At 40.1% G+C, this 19,631-nt stretch overlaps 1 protein-coding gene across 2 annotated transcripts in view; it reads left to right on the forward strand.

Moving 5' to 3' along the window:
- The window catches only part of LOC121869934 (protein tramtrack, beta isoform-like), a 93,366-nt gene that overhangs the window by 1,986 nt on the left and 71,749 nt on the right, over positions 1–19,631 (forward strand). For both annotated transcript variants that reach the window (XM_042371500.1, XM_042371499.1), the window contains exon 2: positions 16,960–17,050. In XM_042371500.1, coding sequence (XP_042227434.1) covers positions 16,970–17,050 — 81 coding nt within the window. In that variant the 5' untranslated portion in view covers positions 16,960–16,969. The remainder of the gene's footprint in view (positions 1–16,959; positions 17,051–19,631) is intronic.

Consider the following 19,631-nt stretch of genomic DNA (forward strand, 5'->3'; position numbering starts at 1 on the left):
TGAGTGGGAGGTCGGGTCGGCGATAATGGCTGAAGATTAATGTTATTAAATAGAGAAAGATTTGGCAAACGCTATCTCCGTTATTATATGTTTCCGACGGTAATGTAATAGATGAAAGTTATCTTAAAATTAGACGTATTTTCCGAATATGATAATAGATTTGGAGTAGGAATGTTGAGTGAACCACTATAATAATACCAATTATTTTGTTTTTATAAATGAATATTAATTATTTAACCCTTAAGCCCCGGGTTAGGGTGCTGGTGACAGTACCCCCCCTTGCGGGAGTAAATCGAGAAAAATCAACTTTAACAAAAATAATTTTTAACCTTTTAAAATGAAAAAATAAAAATAAATAAGAAAAAGTATATATTGACCCTCTAGAAACTTCCCTGGCAGTGTGGAGGGAGGGAGGGAGGAGGAGGGGGGTGATAGAAAGACAGTGTTGGTTTGACGCTCGTGATCCCTCCGCACTTAGCAGCTATTTTTAGCTTGCCTTTGTGTGCGGGGTGGCCAATAATGTACAGTATATTTTTACTGATCTTAATAATTATTTGCTATAAATAATTCATTTAGAATATTTTATTGGCATTATTTTTCATAAAAAGTGCTTGGCAACACTCACCAGTCGGTTGCCAGTCTACCTGGCTGTTTTTGTGTTTGGTAGAGCAAGTAATTCATAAAATAATAATAATTCCACAAATAAATACATTTATAACAATCATAGCATTGTTTTACAGTAATACAGGTACTACACTACAATACAACTACACTACGTTTAGCAATATTACTTTGATACAACATGATAAAATAGACAAACAATGAAAATTAAACCAACAAAAGTAGGTACAGTAATTATGTTCAGGAAGCTTCCCTGTGGCCAAGCGTGTGGTGTGAGAGGCAAATAGTCACACTGGAACCTGATAAACCACGCTGGGCATTTAAACAGTGGCGGGATTAGGCGCGCCTTCTGGAACGTCACCCGGGGCCTAAGGGTTAATAAAGAAAATTTTTAAAACATCGGTAAATAAACAAAATTCAGAACAAATGAAGGTGATTTCTTCGTCTTCTTCATTGATTTGCAATTACAACTAGTTGCTGAGCACAAGCTAAAATCATGCACAAGAAAAGCAAATCATGACAAACAAGCCCATCTCTGGAAGCTGTGGGATGAATATGAAGAAAAAAATATCACCATTTCTAATTTCCTAAAAATTGTCAGTGTCGTCTTCCAAGCTTGCATGAGTAATAACAATGTTTTTATTTTAATTTTTTTTAATTTTAGTCATTCACATATTGTGTAAGTGAGATAATTGCAGTGGTATTAACAATGTTTTTTTTGTTTTTGTTTTAGTCTTTAATAAATTGTTTAAATGAAATGCTTGCATGAGTAATAACGTTTTTATTTTCGTCTTTAATTGTCTTAGTGAGATGCTTGCATGATCCAATGTATTGTTATTCCGAGGCATAATTTCATAATACAATTTTGTTATCTAGGTGTTTTGATTATTTTCTACCCCAAGCAACAGTTATTTTGGCAAATTTGGTGAAATTTTCGTGTATATATTTTTGTATTAATTATGTAAGAATTTTCTGGAATGTATTGCCCTTGAAAAGGTGATGGGAATGAACGTGGTGACGAAACGGGTAAAAACAGTGGTGATGAAATGGGTAAAAAATGTGGTGACGAAATGGGTAAAAAATGCGGTTATGAAATGGGTAAAAAATGTGGTGATGAAATGGGTAAAAAATGTGGTGACGAAATGGGTAATAAATGCGGTTATGAAATGGGTAAAAAATGTGGTGATGAAATGAGTAAAAAATGTGGTGACGAAATGGGTACACCCCTTTCTAAATTAAACTGAATCTAACTTCAGTTGATAAGAAAAACATGTGGAAGAAATGTGAGAAGACCTCACCAACCTAACCAAACAAACCTACCTAACCTTACCTAACTTTCTAGTCATGGGGCTCAACCCTTTGGTCCCCCAGCATATTAATAAAAAAAAACTTACTAATATATGGTGTAATTTGATGCATTTGTGGACGTGAGAGCAGCAACCCGATCTGTGTAACTTATAAACATACACTGGTGACTGGCATCGATCGGAAACGATTGGCTGTTTACTGCTGCATAAATATCTACCAAACGAAGCAATTTTCATAAAAATTATTATTATATCACAACTCGCTCATGAAAATATAGTAAGAATATAAACATCAAAACAAATAACTCGTTGGCTGTGAAGTCCTGGCTAATATGGAGGACTTCGCAGCTGCTTCCCCGCATCTTAGTAACAGTAATTCACCCATGGCAAGTGTTAGGTTAGGTTATGTTATGTTATGTTATGTTCGGTTAGGTTAACTGAACTTGAACTTTTATTTAAACACTTTTTAACTCATTTGCCATAATTATGATAGTGTCCATTATAAAACAGTGAACCTGCGGCATTTTATAATTTGTTTTCTATTAAAAATCAGCAGCTGTGAAGTCGTAAATAATTGCTAAGGTGCGCACTACTTTGTCTTCTCAGCGGTAATGTGGTGGTTTATGTTAAGATTAGGCTAAGTTTGGTTAAATTTGGGATGGGTTGTGTTAAAAAAAAATATTTGCACAAACTATAACAGTCTCCTCTATAAAACACAGTCAAAATGCGGCATTTTTATGCAGGTAATAGTTTACTATGCTAAATAGCCGGCAGGTCAGTCATCAATAATTACCGTTGAATTTCATTAGTTATTTCCACAGATGTTATTTGGATGATAGTTAGCAATAAAAACGATGTAACAATGCACAGAACCTAATAAAACTTGGGCCAAGTTTAATAATCGTTTAATGACTGTAGCTCCTTTTTGTTATGAGAATAGTTTTTGTGTCTGTATTCTCATAACAATTTCAACTTCCAAATCACTGTTGAAACCTCACATAACATAACCTAACCTAACCTAACCAAACCAAACCAAAATAATCCTAAAATAACCAAATACAAAAATCTAGCTGCAGCCATTAAACGAATATTAACCAGAACCTCACCTATCCAACCAAAGAAACCTATCTGACCTTACCTAGCTTCCTAGCCTTATTAAATAAAAAGTACAGTACAGTACTGTACTTATTTTAATATCTAGTACCAATGAAGGTATTATTTTAGTTTCGGTCATCCGGGAAATCTTATGGGGGTCTGCGGGCTGAAGCCCCCCAGTTAGGTTAGATATACTTCCTGGTTTCTGTGGCTAGGCTAGGTTAGGTTAGGTTAGATTAGTTTGGATATTTACAGGAATGGCCGAAACTAAAATTTTACCCCAATGAAAGCAACTTTGTTGTGTTGTCATGGTGTAATTTTACGTTTTTGTGTGGATACGAGCTTTCATGTGTCTACCACATTGGCTTCTTGTTCAAATTTTTAGAAAACTCTTTTTGTTACAAGATTAAAAATATATGTGGATACAGGTATGGTAGCCATACACCAAAAATCACACCGGATATAGGTACAGCAGCCATGTTGATGGATTGCAATGTTAATGGCAGGTTAAGTTAAGTTTGGTTAGTGAGAAAGAAGGCTATCTTCATAACTATCATTGTATGGTCAGCCCACCATGCATGTGCATTAGGCTGCCTTACCAATAGACAGCGATGTTTTGTATATGGCTGCCGTACCTGTATCCCGTGTCTATAAGATAACATTAGTATATTAGGTTAGGGAAGATTTGGTGGGTTAGTTTAGGTTAGGTAGTAGGCAGCTACCAAACAGGGAGGTACTACCGCCAGGGAAGATATTGGAAGCATACTGTGTTATCTAATGGTAGACCCTGCTGCCATTTGGCATCACAAAAATTGTGACCAAGTCCCAGGTTGCTGATCTATCTCTCTGTCTCATTTACACACAAAATTGCAGGGTCTCAATTTTTCTCTTACTATTGGCAACACATGCTGTATATCGTTTTTCATTCTTGATTTATTTTTTCGTTTGTGTATTTATTATGGTTATTATTATTATTATTATTATTATTATATTTTGGTTATAATTTTTATTTATTATTAATTATTATTACAGTGATCCCTCGGTTAACGAGCGCTTCAGTTAACGAGATTTCGGTTAACGAGTTACCTCCCATAAGATTCTTAACTTTGGTTAACGAGCAGTCCCTTGATTAATGAGTTTCTTACGAGCCGACCTCAACATGTTTTCGCTTGCACTTGGCGGTCAACCAGCTGTAGTATTAGTCCGTCTATACAGTAATCTGTTCTAGGGCTTAAATTCCTTACTATTTTAGTAAATATCAAGAAATTTATACTATTAAATAAGTTTAAAAGTTTAATATTAAATTTTTTAGTCATTTTAACAATTATTGAACATAATTGAAGGTAAAGTCACTAGTTTGTGGCGCGCCATCCAGCCTTTTAACACACCAAACAAGCGTTAGTCTCTCTTTGTTTTCAGTGGAGGTAACATCTTGCTTGAGACTCTCTTCAACTAAATGCTTTTTTTCTGTGTTTCCAAGCAAATTATTGGTCATTTTGAAGTTTATTTTACATATTGACAATATATAGCGCAGAGCAGTGTTATTTTAAAGAAAATATTTATTTACATTTAGTTTAAACTTAAAAAATCTCATGTTGACATTGTTTGAATCCAGCATGGGGCCTAAGAGATCAAGAAAAGCGATTTCAATCCAAACCAAGCGGGAAATTATAAAAAAAACATGAAGAAGGTATTAGAACAAATGTGCTATGCAAAGAATATGGCATGTCGACATCAACTGTGTCGACAATTCTTGCACAGAAAGACAAATTTAAAGAAGTGAAAGTGAGAGACAAATCTACCAGAGTGTTTAAAAGTAGATCCCTAATTGCAGAAACTGAGAGGTTACTTCTCATCTGGATTAGGGAAAAACAGATGAAAGGTGATTCAGTTTCTACTGAATTCATTTGTGAAAGAGCCAGGGAGATTTACGAACATTTAAAGACAGATCAACCTGGTTCTTCAGGCACAGAATTTGAAGATTTTCGGGCCAGCAAAGGCTGGTTCGAAAAATTTAAGAAAAGAAGTGACATTTTCAGTGTTGTTAGGCATGGTGAAGCTGCTAGTGCTGATAAGGAAGGGGCAGCAAAGTTTTTAGTGGAATTTAAAGAACTGATGGAAGAAGAAAATTATCTTCCACAGCAAATGTTCAATGTGGAAGAAACTGGGCTGTTCTGGAAAAAGATGCCCAAAAGAACATTCATCACCAGAGATGAAGCCTCTTTACCTGGGCATAAACCCATGAAAGACCGTCTCACTCTATTGCTTGGTGCCAATGCTTCAGGGGATTTCCGACTGAAGCCTATGCTTGTCTACCACTCTGAAAACCCCAGGGGGTGTTCAAGCAACAGAAAGTAGTAAGAGCAAAGCTTGGAGTTTATTGGAAGTCCAACCGTAAGGCATGGGTGACAAGACAGCTCTTTAATGAATGGGCTGTTGAGGTGTTTTGCCCTCAAGAGCTACCTAACCACCAATAAACTCCCTTTAAACTTTAAAGGCTCTTCTCCTCATGGATAATGCTCCTGGTCATGACCCTGAACTTGCCAGAACTTTGGAGTATCAATTTGACTTTGTGAAAGTGTTGTTTTTGCCTCCCAACACTACATCAATCATACAGCCATTGGACCAGAATGTGATCAGCAACTTCAAGAAGTTGTACATGAAGAAAATATCTAGGAGGTGTCATCAGGCAACTTCCACTGATCCTGAACTAACACTGAAACAGTTCTGGAAGACACAATTCAACATCCTGGAGGCTGTAAAATAGATTGTGTCATCATGGCAAGAAGTCTCCACTAGATCCCTCAATTCTTCATGGAAGGCACTGTGGCCATTAGTAGTCCATGATTTTGAGGGATTTCAGGATGACACAGAGTTGGACCAGGAGATTGTGTCCATTGGTCAGTCATTGGGCATTGAAGTGGAAGAGGATGATGTCGAAGAGCTTGTGATGTCTCATGAGGAGGAACTTACTCCTAATGACTTGAAGGAACTGGATGAGATGTTAGAGGCTGACAGTGGTGAGGAGGAAATTGAAAGTGATGACCATATGTCTACTAAAGAGTTGAAAGATGTGATTTACTACTGGGAGAAGTTCAGGGAACTGGTTTCAAAGCACCCAGATGTGGAAAAAACTGAATTAACTTTGTGTCATGTTGAGGACTCAATGGTCTCCTTCTTTAAACATAAGTTAATGGTGAGGAGGAGAGATGCCCCACAGACCACAAGTGACACTTTCTTCAGTAAAAGGCAGAGGGAACAAGATGCTATCCCTCAGTCTTCCACTTCAAGAAGGAGAGAGTATGATGCTAGCCCTCAGCCTTCCACTTCAAGAAGGAGAGAGGATGTTCATGGTGGAGAATCTGTCAGTCCAGAGGTTCCTGACATTTTCATGGAAGGTGACTCACCTTCCAAGAAGCAGTAAAATACTTCTCCACCTTCACTTCCTTCTCTTCTCCCTTGACCTCCTCCACCTCCCTCTTAAAATTCACATCAGCATCATCATCCAGGAGCCTTCTACATACACACCTCAAAGTAAGTGTCAATTTCTAACATTTTTGTTGAATTTAGGCAATTTTCGGTGAGCTGGAACCAATTACCCAAAAACCCATTGAAACAATGGTTTCGGTTAACGAGATTTTCGGTTAACGAGGAACCTGCTGGAACGGATTGTGCTCGTTAACCGAGGGACCACTGTATTATTATTATTATTATTGTTGTTGTTGTTGTTGTTGTTGTTGTTGTTGTTGTTGTTGTCGTTGTTGTTGTTGTTGTTGTTGTCGTCGTCGTCGTCGTCGTCGTCGTCGTCGTCGTCGTCGTCTAGTCCGGCAACCTCGGGACCTGACCGGTGCCGGACCATGGAAATTGCCGGACCATGGAAATTCACCCTTTTCCTGGATAGATAGTGACTTGTGCTTATGCCTGGAAGCACTAGCACCACTTTCTCTGCGTCATGGTCTCTTTGAAGACATATTGAAGGGTTAAATGTCGTATAGTAGCTTCTCAAATTTCGCGAGTTTTTAATTCTTAATGTATTTTATTGGAACACACAAAAAAATAAATAAATAAAAATTTTGACGGCGGAAACTTGAATTTCGACGGGTTTGAACGGCCCGCCAACGTGCAGACGACGTGCATAATCGTGTAAACAGCGTCATTTCTCTTACGTACAAAAGATTCATTATTGTTTATTACTGAATGTCTTATTTATTGAATTAATGTTTATGTGTGCAAAATGCGCAATACAATTCATTAATAATACGTAGAAAATTAAAACACACGAGGAAATGACACAGCATTGTTTTCGTTGATTACAAAACCAGTGACTGACTGGTTCTACATATAAAACTGAAGAAAATAAGACCTTGGTTGTAGCTGTAGTAAAATTAATATGGTTGTTTTAAGTAATGTTATTTAATGTTAATAAATGGAACAATAGAATTAGCTAACGATAATGGTACAGAAAAAGAGAGATCGCATATGTAAGTGCGCATGCGCACACGTGAAAACATATCATCATTGCTTTACATAAGAATATGAAAGCAACACTTATTTACTGTTCATATATATTTTAATTAATGTTTCTGAATTTGTTTTTATTGAATTAATGTACGTGTGTGCAAAATTAACAATACAATTTATTAATGATACGTGGAATATTAGAGGAGACGAGACGGCTGCCGGCATTGTTTATGTTAAAGCTTACGAAACCAGTGACTGATTGGTACTACATATAAAACTGAAGAAAATAAGACCCTGAGTTTAGCTGTAGTAAAATTAATGTAAAAAATGAATATGGTTGCTTGAAGTACCTGTAATGTTATTTAATGTTAATAAATGGAACAATATAAGTAGCTAACCATTAATGGTAAAAAAATAGTGAGACTGCTCGTATGTAAGTGCGCACATGTGAAAACATATCGTCATTACTCTACATAAGAATATGAAAGCAACACTTATTTACTGCTCATATATATTGAAGGGTTAAATGTTGTACTCTGTATAGACAAGCAGAGAGAGAGAGAGAGCAGCCGAACTGCCGGATGTAAACAAACCTTAATTTCCCGCGGCTGTTTTTTTTTTTTTAAGGGGATTAGCCCACCCGGGCATAGGTCACTGACCCACATTGGGGCCTGAGGGGCAAAAATTTAATACTCCTGTAATAATAATAATAATTCAGATAAGGAAAAAAAAAAAAAAAAAAAAAAAAGAGAGCTGCCTATCTACCTATTGGACAAACTAAAATCGTTCCGGACCACAGGAGTTTCCGGACCACAGAATGCCGGACTAGAGAGGTACAACCTGTATTATTATTATTATTATTATTATTATTATTATTATTATTATTATTATTATTATTATTATTATTATTATTATTATATTTTTGCCCCCCAGGCCCCGATGTGCGTCAGTGACCTATGCTCAGGTGGGGTGTTCTAGGCCATTTAACTGCTGAGTCTGTCTAGGTTAATGAGGCTGGAACATATATATTGTAGAGGGTTTTTGTTAACGAAACCCAATTGTCTGTTATCCTTTTATTTCGGAACTATCAAGGATACAGTTCCAAAATGTAGATCACCGTAACTTATCACTGTAACTATGGGTGTTAAGAGAAGGACGGAGGCTGTATAAATAGACCTTCTAAATACGTCTGATCTGTGTGAGGGGTTGAGTAACAATGCCACAGGGCGCCAGCCTTTTAAATGCTAAGCTAAACAGTCACTGGGCCGCGCCTCAATGAACCTGCCCATCACGTGATATGATCATGTCACCTCATGGCCAGTGGAAAGTTACAGGGGGTGATATGATTATATAAAGACACTGTATTGCCCTGTCATTTATATAAAGACTAAAAGGGGCTGATACAGGGTTTTTTTTTTTTTTTTGAGAAATAAATTATTGACGATGTATCTGCTAACATTCTTTAATTTATCATTCATTGAATGAACCACTTCACAATCACAAACTATACTGTACAATATGAATGTTTGTGATGTCCTCTCACTGTAAGAAAAAACAAATACAGTATAGTCTGGATTTACGCGGTTTTTGTTTACGCGTTTGGTAATTTACGCGGCACCTTGCTAGAATGAAATGTTTTAATTACGCGGTAAATTTCATCATTTACGCGGGTGAAGTATAATTTGTTTATTTACTGAAGATATATATGTTTATAGCTCATAAAATATATAATTTACATTGCTGGAATCTTTACAAGATGGTGATCATTTTAAATATAAACATCCTAAAATTTGCATTAGACATACAAATTTTAGATGTAATTTAAGAAGATGATGAAAATGAGCAAAAATTTTATCTTTTGTGCAAAATATATGATGTTTACATTCAAAATATTCTCTGTCCTGCAAGGAATCCAGCAATGTCAATTACTATATTATCCTAACTTTAGTCTGAGGTACTATTTATTACTAAAAATGTAAGCCTACTGTTTTCACCCAAACATTTCTCAGAGAGGGAGGAGCCAGTGAGCGTGGGAAGGGGGGGGGGGGTTGAGTCCATTATTTGAATGGACATTAAGCGGGTGACTGTATTTCTCTTAAATATTAATTGTGTGTGCATACCATCATAAAATTAAGATGTTATTTTTACTACAACGTAGGTATTGTGTGGGAAAAAGTGTAGTGTGGGGGTCGGCCCAGTCTCTATTTCAATTAATCCCATATGTTCTGTTATTTCATTTATGCGTTTCTTGTTTTACGCGGACCTCCACGGGTTCAATTGACCGCGTAAATGCAGACTATACTGTACTGTACTGATAAAAACATCAACATAACAACAATGATACTGCTCACATCATATTCATAAACACAGAGCCAAAGCACTTTAGTCACAACAAATATAGCTAGCAAAAATCACTTAGCAATCACCAAAACAAATTACAATCTGAACGCTAGTGATGTCCTTACTAATTAGGGGGAAAAAATACCAATGATAAATATTAACAACAACAACAACAACAACAATAATAAGTTACACACTCAAATGCAGATATGATCACCATGAAACAAAGCACAGGATTGTAGTGTACTGGGTGGCCACGCGGTGGTGTGTGGGTAGATGAACTTTGTGTAAGCGTCCCATTCCCTTAAGGCAGGGGGGGGGGGAGTCTTAACTAACGCATGGTCTATGGCCTACTGGCTAAAAATGTGGTTTGGGGGCGTGAGACACGATGAACAATACAACACTGTCTCAATCCCCTCCATAGACACGCTTACATACCCACTCATGAAATAGTGATGACCTGAGTTCCAGCTTGCCTGGTGTCTTATCTCCCTTAAAACAAACATTGGAGTAGGGTTGTGTGATAGGAAATGGTTTTAAAACTTCACCGTCGTTAAAGCGAAAGATCATAAATCGAGGTGTATGTAAATGAAACCGAAAAGATCTAAGATTTCTGAGAGTATAAATTACATATCTCGCATGGACAGACACAGTTGTATTTATTTACGTAAACATGTGGTGTACAAGTACAATATACAGTACATGTACTGTATTGTAAATAAACAAAATTTACTATACAGTACTCCCTCTTTATCGACGGGGGTTACGTTCTGTAAACGGCCGTCGATAAAGAAACCGTCGATACCGTGATGGTTGCGTAATTTTTCTAACTATTATTAGCATATGTTGAATAAATGTACCTTTAAGCATTAATGCGTTTCCTTTACACATAACCTTAAATAATAGTGTATAAATAATAATATAATAAGTGGAAAAAAATACTAGCAAACTTACCATTTAATTTATTGAAGTGAACATCGGTCCTGACAGTAAACAATACAGTATATACAGTATATACAAGTGTGATGATTGAGGCTTATTAAAAGCCTGACCAGTCAGATGAGTATGATTAGTCAAGGTCTGCATCTTCTTGAGGGGTGTGGGCAGGTACTGCGTCTTATTGTTGTGAGGTGCCGGCAGCTTCTACGTCTTGTTGTTGTTGTGAGGTGTCGGCAGGTTCGGCGATGACAGGCACTCGGCGACTGAAGAAGTTGGTGATGGTGGTCTGTGCTTTCTTGCTTCTCATTTCCCTCTGCAGTTCAATATATGGCAACATAACATTTTCAATAGCTCTCTTTGCTTTAAGGGACCTATCAAGGGAGGGATCAATGTCATAGAGACGAGCAGAGAGGGCCTTACTCATTCTTATCACTTCACCAAGATTATCTAAAGTTAAGTTCTTATTTTCATCATCACTCACTTCATCGTCTGTTTCATCCTGCAGCTCCACTAATTGTTCTAGTTCATCACTTGTAAATGGGTCCCCAACATTTCCCAATAACTCTTCTTGCACCTCTTCCGCTGTTAGGTCAGAGAACCCTTCACCTCCAACTTCATTTGCCATAGTTATTATGTTGCGTAACTGAGGCTCGGCTGTTGGGAACCCTGTGAATGTTGGGACAATTTCAGGCCACAATTTTTTCCAACATGATCGGACACAGTTCTGCGACAGTTCATTGTGGCTTTCAGCGATGAAGTTTATGCACTGTGCAATATCAAATTTCTTCCACATTTCTCTGGGTGTCACATCAGCATCCTTATCAAGGCACTCACGAATCATGCTGAAAGTCTTCTCTGCATATTTAGCCTTAAACACGACAATGACTCCCTGGTCCATTGGCTGGATGATGGAGGTGGTGTTTTTTGGCAGGAAAACCACCTCAATGTTGGGGTGGGCAGTCTTGAGTTCTTCAGAGTGGCCAGGGCAATTATCTAGACATAATACCACTTTGAACTCCATGCCAAGTTCATCCAGATAATTTTTCACCTCTCTAGCAAAGCAGTTTTTCAGCCAATCCACGCACAAATCAGATGTCATCCACGCTTTCTTGTTGTTCCTGTAGAAAACTGGTAGCAAGTTCATGTTTTTATTTTTGAGAGCCCGAGGTCGTGCGGCAGTGTATAACAACATGGGCTTAATCATATGCCCTGCCGCATTCCCACATAGCATCACTGTCACTCGGTCCTTCGCAACTTTAAATCCAGGGGCACTTTTTTCCTCTTTAGAGATGTAGGTTCGGCGTGGCATCTTCTTCCACCATAGGCCTGTCTCATCAGCATTAAAAACTTGTTCCGGCCTATAACCCTTTTGTGCTATGTGGTTAGCAAACTCTGCAGGGTATGCTTCCCCTGCCACAGTGTCTGCTGATGCTGCTTCGCCAGTCACTTTTATATTATGCAGCCCATAACGATGTCTGAATTTCTCAAACCATCCTTTGCTAGCTGCAAATTTTTTCAAATTGTCACCATCACCATCACCCTGATCATCACCATCACCATCACCAACACCATGATCATCACTTTTAGAAAACCTATCATAAAGTTCCTTAGCTTTCTGCCTAATAAATTTCGAGTCAAGTGGTATGCGGCGGCGGTTTAGGTCCTCTATCCAAATGTTCAGTGCTTTTTCCATTTTAATGAGGGCATCATCACGCACATGGCTTGTCACTTTTGATGTCACTGGTGCACTTGAAGCTAAAGCGTGCTTCAGATCCTTTGCACGTCGTTTAATTCCACGCACACTGGATTCGTTGAGCCCAAAGTGGCGGCCAACAGCTGCATAGCTCATACCGCTGTCGAGTTGTTTCAGCACTTCATTCTTCTCATTCAGCGTCAGCACTCGTCTTGCCCTCTTAGGTGTAGATCCAGAGGGAGCAGCAGGTCGTTTGGGAGGCATAGTGATATAAGTTCATGTGATGAACCACCAGCAAAAGTTGAAAATCAAAGACTGTTGCCCACTCGGCTTGGCTGATGTTTGTGTTCAGGGAAGGCGGGCCGCGGGTAGGCGCTAGTCACGCCACTAGTGCCGCCTAGCGGCGAAAGTACAAACAAGGCCCGCGGAGTTCAAATAAAGCCAAAATAAAAATCCCGGCTAAATAATCCGTCGATAGTCGAAACCGCCGATAAAAAATCCGTCGATAAAGAGGGAGTACTGTACTGTATACACTACTGTATTGTACTCACCAGTTGAAGCTGTCGTCTTGGGCTTGTGATATATATATGAATTAGGCCTACGTCTATAGGCCTGATCGTTTATATTATTTTGGGTTTTAGTAGCGAAACCCAATTGTCTGTTTCTCCTTTTATTGAGGAACTGTTGTTTGTACAATTCCCGAGTGTATATCAACCGTAACTTTCACTATTTTTGAGTGTGAAGAGAAGGACAGGGGCTATGTAAATAGACCGTTTAATCATGTCCTTCTAATGTGAGAGTTTGAGTGGGACTGACCTCTTGGGTGCCGGCTTTCCCATGCTGACCCAAGCAGTCACTGGGCTCACTCCAAGGAAGCTACCAATCACGTGATAACAACATGACAACTCATAGCCAGTGGAAAGTTACAGGGGGTGAATCAGTATATAAATCAAATGTAATTAAACCATTTATATAATCTTTCTGTTGTGGAGACAGGGGCTATTACATCTCTCGGTCACCTGCCTTCCAAGCTCCGTGAGGATTAAATAAACTCGCAGACTACATCCTATACATAAACCTAACCATGTTACAAACATGTATGTAAACACTAAGCTGGGGACTCTGAAACCGTAGGGTTTTCATCGACTACAGGGGTCCTAGACTTAAGTGTCTTACGGGTTAGTATGTTGTGTACAATTATCAACTTGGATGACACTGACTTATAATAACAAAACAGAAACATAACTGCCAGAATTAACATAATTGTGGGAATTGTTAGACTTGGCATTGCAAATCCCTGTGAAAAATAAAATGGCAGATTATTACTCAAATCAGCAAATTGGGATTCTTTCAAGTAGGAAATAAGTTTTAATTTCTTTGAAACAATCTGAAGGTCACTTACAGTAAAGTTCATAACAGGAAACTAGGGAATTAAATCAGAAGTGAGATTTAAATTCAAAGCAAAATGCTGATAAGTAGGCAAGGTCCGTAATGAACTAAAAGTTACTTCACAGTAATCCGGAGCCTTGTAATGACCTTTCACAACTATAACTGCTTACCACCATCGTGGCATTTTAAAATAACAGTAGTGTCATTAGGAAAGAAAAAGTATTGCACATTATGGAGATGACCGTGAAACACAGTTTTACACCAACTGGCCTATAGCTACATTGCGTAAGTGCTGTGCGTACATTAGTTTGTATGACTGCCAATTCACATATCCCTTCTGCAGCAGGAATAAATGCGAAAATATAGGCTGGACATACGTGTAAGTGTAGATATGACGACTTATACCGCAATAGTACCCTAGGATCATCTAATGCCAATAAAGAATATTCTTCTACAAGCAAAAGTTCTTTAGGCCTATCCAGAGCATACAGTGTGTCGTTAACAGGCCAAGGGAAGGGTTCTAAATGCCATGCATTAAACTTATGCTGCCCCAGCGTAGGTATGTGGATAAGGATAGCATTGTGCGTGAGATTCGACTCCAATAGAGGGTAATAGTATTCCACCTCATGATCATTAAAATAGGAGTTAAGTGATACGTCAACTTGGCAATCTGTAATGCATCAAGAAGAATCTGCACAGGTGATCTCTTACTCTGACAATGATGTAGTCAATGAGATGCCAGTGTTTGGGTCGTGGGTGTTGCCACGAACCCTTAAACTTGTCGGCCTGCCTAAACAAGGTATTGGTGATAGTGAGGTTGTGTGCAGCACACTTGCTGAGGAGGAGTAGGCCATTGGGATTACACTTGCCTAGTCCATATCTCCCTATGGTTCACTGCCAAATGTTAGCTTCTCTGCCAACTCTGGCATTGAAGTCGCCAAGGAGCACAACCTTGTCTTCTCTGGGGATAGAGGTTAGCACTCTGTCGAGGTCGGCATGACGTGAGTAATTCAGTGGGACTCGGAGCATCATGAAGCTCTCGTTGATCCCAATAGGCATTTGAGTTAGCCTGTGTAGGATGTGTTGGCGAATGGCAAAGCCAACTCCATAAATGCGGTTTCTCTCTGCAGCAGGTTTACCCTTCCAGAAGAAGGTGTAGCCAGACCCTCGTTCTGTGAGTTGACCCCAGTTTGTTGGGTTTCGCCTTAGTAGCCTGTCTATCTGACATTGCCTTCATCCGCCGGTGTAGTCGTTGGGTTCCCATGGTGGTAGCCTCTTCTGCCTATACTGCCATTGGGGTCTTGTTGGAGCTCTGTAAGCATTATGCCTAATGCGGGGCTCCACAGCAGATTTTTCGTTTGGGTTTACTCCCATAGCCTTATACCTGCCAAGGTTAATCAGCAAGGCAGTGGGGCAGTGGTTGGTAGGCGCCAGGACATGTCCACATGACATGTGGGCCTCGGATTTACAGTCACGATCGCATCCAAACTCAGGACAGAGAACAATGGGCACTTGCAAGTAATTATGTCAAATAACTGGTCCAGTTGCTTGGCAAAGCTGTCCTTAACTGCAAGTTTTCCTCTCCCAAGAGAGATATCTCTTGCCTTTTCCCAACTGGCTAGCAGTCTCTCACTAATCTTCTTCTGACTTGTTATGACTGGAGGCTTGAACTGAGCGTTAGCCAGAGTGTACTGTGCCAAGACAGCTTTGGTCATATCACTGGCAATGTCTTTGTTTGTGTAAGTTCTTTGGTTCTTTTTCACTGATTTGCCTGATTAAAACACCGTATCTCAAAGCATCTCTCAATGTAGGCAACTCCGACTTCAGGAGCTCTCTCCCAGACCCAAGATAGTGACTGAGATGGCTGGATTTTTGGTTCCTCGTCCTGACACAAGCAGCCATCGCAAATATTAACAACTTATAAATGCATCAGAATCTGAAACAGAAAAAAATATTGTTAGTTGGGTTGTTAAAGAATGAAGTCAGAAAGTAATGTTCACTATTTAATTGTAATGCACTAATGCAGCTGTACGTTAGATTTTCGATAAATTTCACGCTAAAATTTACCTAGCAAAAGGTTGCAAAATATTGAAACTGAAATTATTTTCTGTTTATATACACTAAAATCTACCAAAAAAAGTGATGGGCCATTAGTTTTAGCTGATCTTCCCTCCTATGACACACCCTAATACTACAGGGCATTTCAACATAGTGACCATGCAAAAAGGTAAAATTGGCTGGGAGTGAATACATACACTGGTTGATTACAAGTTGCTGATAATTTTTATAATATGTGTGTGTGTGTGTGTGTGTGTGTGTGTGTGTGTGTGTGTGTGTGTGTGTGTGTGTGTGTGTGTGTGTGTGTGTGTGTGTGTGTGTGTGTGTGTGTGTGTGTGTGTGTGTGTGTGTGTGTGTGTGTGTGTGTGTGTGTGTGTGTGTGTGTGTGTGTGTGTGTGTGTGTGTGTGTGTGTGTGTGTGTGTGTGTGTGTGTGTGTGTGTGTGTGTGTGTGTGTGTGTGTGTGTGTGTGTGTGTGTGTGTGTGTGTGTGTGTGTGTGTGTGTGTGTGTGTGTGTGTGTGTGTGTGTGTGTGTGTGTGTGTGTGTGTGTGTGTGTGTGTGTGTGTGTGTGTGTGTGTGTGTGTGTGTGTGTGTGTGTGTGTGTGTGTGTGTGTGTGTGTGTGTGTGTGTGTGTGTGTGTGTGTGTGTGTGTGTGTGTGTGTGTGTGTGTGTGTGTGCGTGCGTGCGTGCGCGTGCGTGCGTGCGTCGTGCGTGCGTGTGCGTGCGTGCGTCGCGTGCGCGTGCGTGCGTGCGTCGTGCGTGCGTGCGTGCGTGCGTGCGTGCGTCATGCGTGCGCGTGCGTGCGTGCGATGCGTGCGTGCGTACGTGCGTGCGTGAATGCGTGCGTCGCGTGCGTGTGTGCGTGCGTGTGTGCGTGCGTGCGTGCGTGCGTGCGTGCGTGCAATCTACTTTCCTAGCTCCCTAAAATGGCTTATACATGAAAGAATCACCTGTCTGCACACCTCACTAGAATATAAGCTTTCAGATTTAGTCATATTTTCTCCAAAAACTCTGATCCAAGGCTTCAGTGGTAAATAATTTTTTTTTTTTTTTGCAGGACAGCAAAAATGACAGAGGAAATTTTATCACTCAAGTGGAACAATCATCGTACAACGTTTCTTCATGTCTTATCAAATGTTAGACTGAAGGTAAGGTTATATGAAATTTTTTTAATAATTTGCTGTACACATACATACAGTACATGCCAACTCTTTGTTTATACAGGGGGTCCCTGGGTTATGAACGGGTTCAGTTCCTGAGGACATTCCTAAGTCAGATTTGTACGTAAGTCGGAACACATGCTATATGCATACCATACTTACAGAACAATGTTTAAAATTCCACTATATCATAACCTAAGTCCTTATATACATCTAAAATAACTTAATTTAAGACAAACGAAGAAATAGAATGACAAAATACAGTAAATGAAAGTAAAAAATGGTCATCAGGTCAATAAAATACAGTACAGTCAACCCTCACTTTACGCGGTTAATGTAACCCGCAGGGTCCCGCGGAAAGTGAGGAACGCGTAAAGTGAATAACATAACATATGGGATTAATTGAAATAGAGTCCGGGCCGACCCCCAAACTCCACTTTTTGACGACACACAACTATGTTGTAGTAAAAATTTTATCTTAACTTTATGATGGTATGAAAAAACAAGTAATATAGAAGAGGTTAGGTTAGGAAAAATAAAGGTTAACATAGGAAAAATAAAGGTTAGGTTAGGAAAACTTTAAGTTAGGTGGAACACTTACGTTAGTAGAAGAGATGGGTCGGCGTACAGGGATGGAGGCTGGTTCCAAGGCAGAGGGCAGGCTACTGGCCCTCAGGTGAATCACCATTACTAGGTGCATCACCATCACTGTCACTTACAGTTGTCAGGGCTTCCCTGACAAATCCCTCAAAGTCATCTTCACTGTCACTATCACTGGCTTGGGCTGGCTGTAGTGGGTTGCGGGCGAAGAAATCTGTTATGCTTTGCTGACGGCTGGTGTTGATGTTGTCGTGATACACCTTGATGTAGGGCTCCATAGTCTGCAACAGCTGGGTAGTGAAGATTTCATACCTGTTTGCGTCAGGGTCGTCGGAAAGGAGGAGCTTGGCTTTCTCGATACACTCGATGGCACCCCAAACATTACTATGGGATAAGTGTTGTTCTTCTTGGGATGACGCACCACCTGCCTCTTCACTGACATCGTCATCATCATGTACCATCTCCTCGGTAGTCACATCAGGTTCCATTATCACCTCCATGATGTCGTTGTTGGTGGTCTCGCAGAAGCCTGGAACTGTAACAGTCTGCGCAGCTTCTCTGGCAAGGTCCACTGCTACTGCAACAGTCTGAACCTCACCAGTCACAGATTGACTCCTCCTCTCACCTGGTATTCCATGCAACACATGTCTCCATGCGTGACGAATTGTAGCAATAGACAGCTGATCCCATGCCTCCACCAAGAAGTCCACAGCTTTCTTGATGTTAAATACTCTCCAGAATTGTTTGAACAGTATTTTTTGCTGTGCCAACTGTTGATCCTCATCTTCTTCGCTCTTGCTATCAGTGGTGGTGTCACTCAGGTTAAGCAACTCTTCCCTGGTGTTGGTGTAGTCGTTCAGGAGCTTGAATTTTTTCGTAGAGAATGCAGCTTTTACATTACAGATTAACTCTTGGTCCATGGGCTGTAATATAGACGTAGTGTTGGGAGGAAGGAAGACCACTTTTACGTTGGGGTGACGATCTAACAGTAGGGGCGAGTATCCTGGTGCATTGTCCAGCAGCAACAAAATCTTGAATGGGACATTCTGTCGCTCACAGAATTTCTTTACATCGGGAACAAAACAGTCATCAAACCAGGAGAGGGACAGTGTAGAGAACATCCACACCTTACGTGCGGTCAGCCAGTGGACATTTAGCTTGGTCATGTCCATGGTTTTGTAGGCGTGCGATTTGCGTGCTGTGTGGATCACCGATAACTTGAGCTTACAGGTACCGGAGGCATTGGTGGTAAACAGGACAGTGATGCGTTCCTTCTGCATCTTCCGGCCCCGAATCTTGCTGGCATTCTTTACAACGAAGGACTTGGAAGGTAGCTTTTTCCAGAAAAGACCAGATTCGTCCATGTTAAACACCTGGTCGTTGGTGTACTGTCCTTCCTCCATAATCTCACGTAAAAACGGAGGAAATTCCCTAGCCGCAGCACGGTCAGCACTCGCTTCTTCACCACCAATGTTTATATTGGCGATCTTGTTCCGGATCTTAAACCTCTGTAACCACCCAGAGGAAGCATTAAAGGGTTTGGGCTCTGTACTTCCCATCTTTCGTGCCACTGCAATGTACAGTTCACGTGCGTACTCCTTAACAGAGCGCGTGTCGACCGCCATGTTCCGTCGCGCCTGACACACCAAGTACCTCACAAGTAATTTTTCTCTCTTGAGAAGCACCTGGTTGTGAAAATACTTGATCATAGAAGCACCTGTAGACTTTGTGATCTTCATGTGCTCCTTTATCTTGGCTGCATCCTTCTTTATTGTTCGAATCGTAGATTCATTCACACCATGCTGGCGCGCCAAATCAACCTGCCTTATTCCTTTCTCCAACTCTTGGATGATGGTATACTTCACCTCGTAGCTTAAGGAACGTCGTGTCTTCTTTGGCTTAGTGCCGCTGGGTCCAGGTAAGGAAAGGTTTCTCTCTAGGGGCGGTGGTCCGGCGGAAGCCATTTTAC

The sequence above is a fragment of the Homarus americanus genome, unplaced genomic scaffold (genome assembly GCF_018991925.1).
Source record: "Homarus americanus isolate GMGI-L3 unplaced genomic scaffold, GMGI_Hamer_2.0 scaffold14467, whole genome shotgun sequence".
Classification (NCBI taxonomy): domain Eukaryota; kingdom Metazoa; phylum Arthropoda; class Malacostraca; order Decapoda; family Nephropidae; genus Homarus; species Homarus americanus.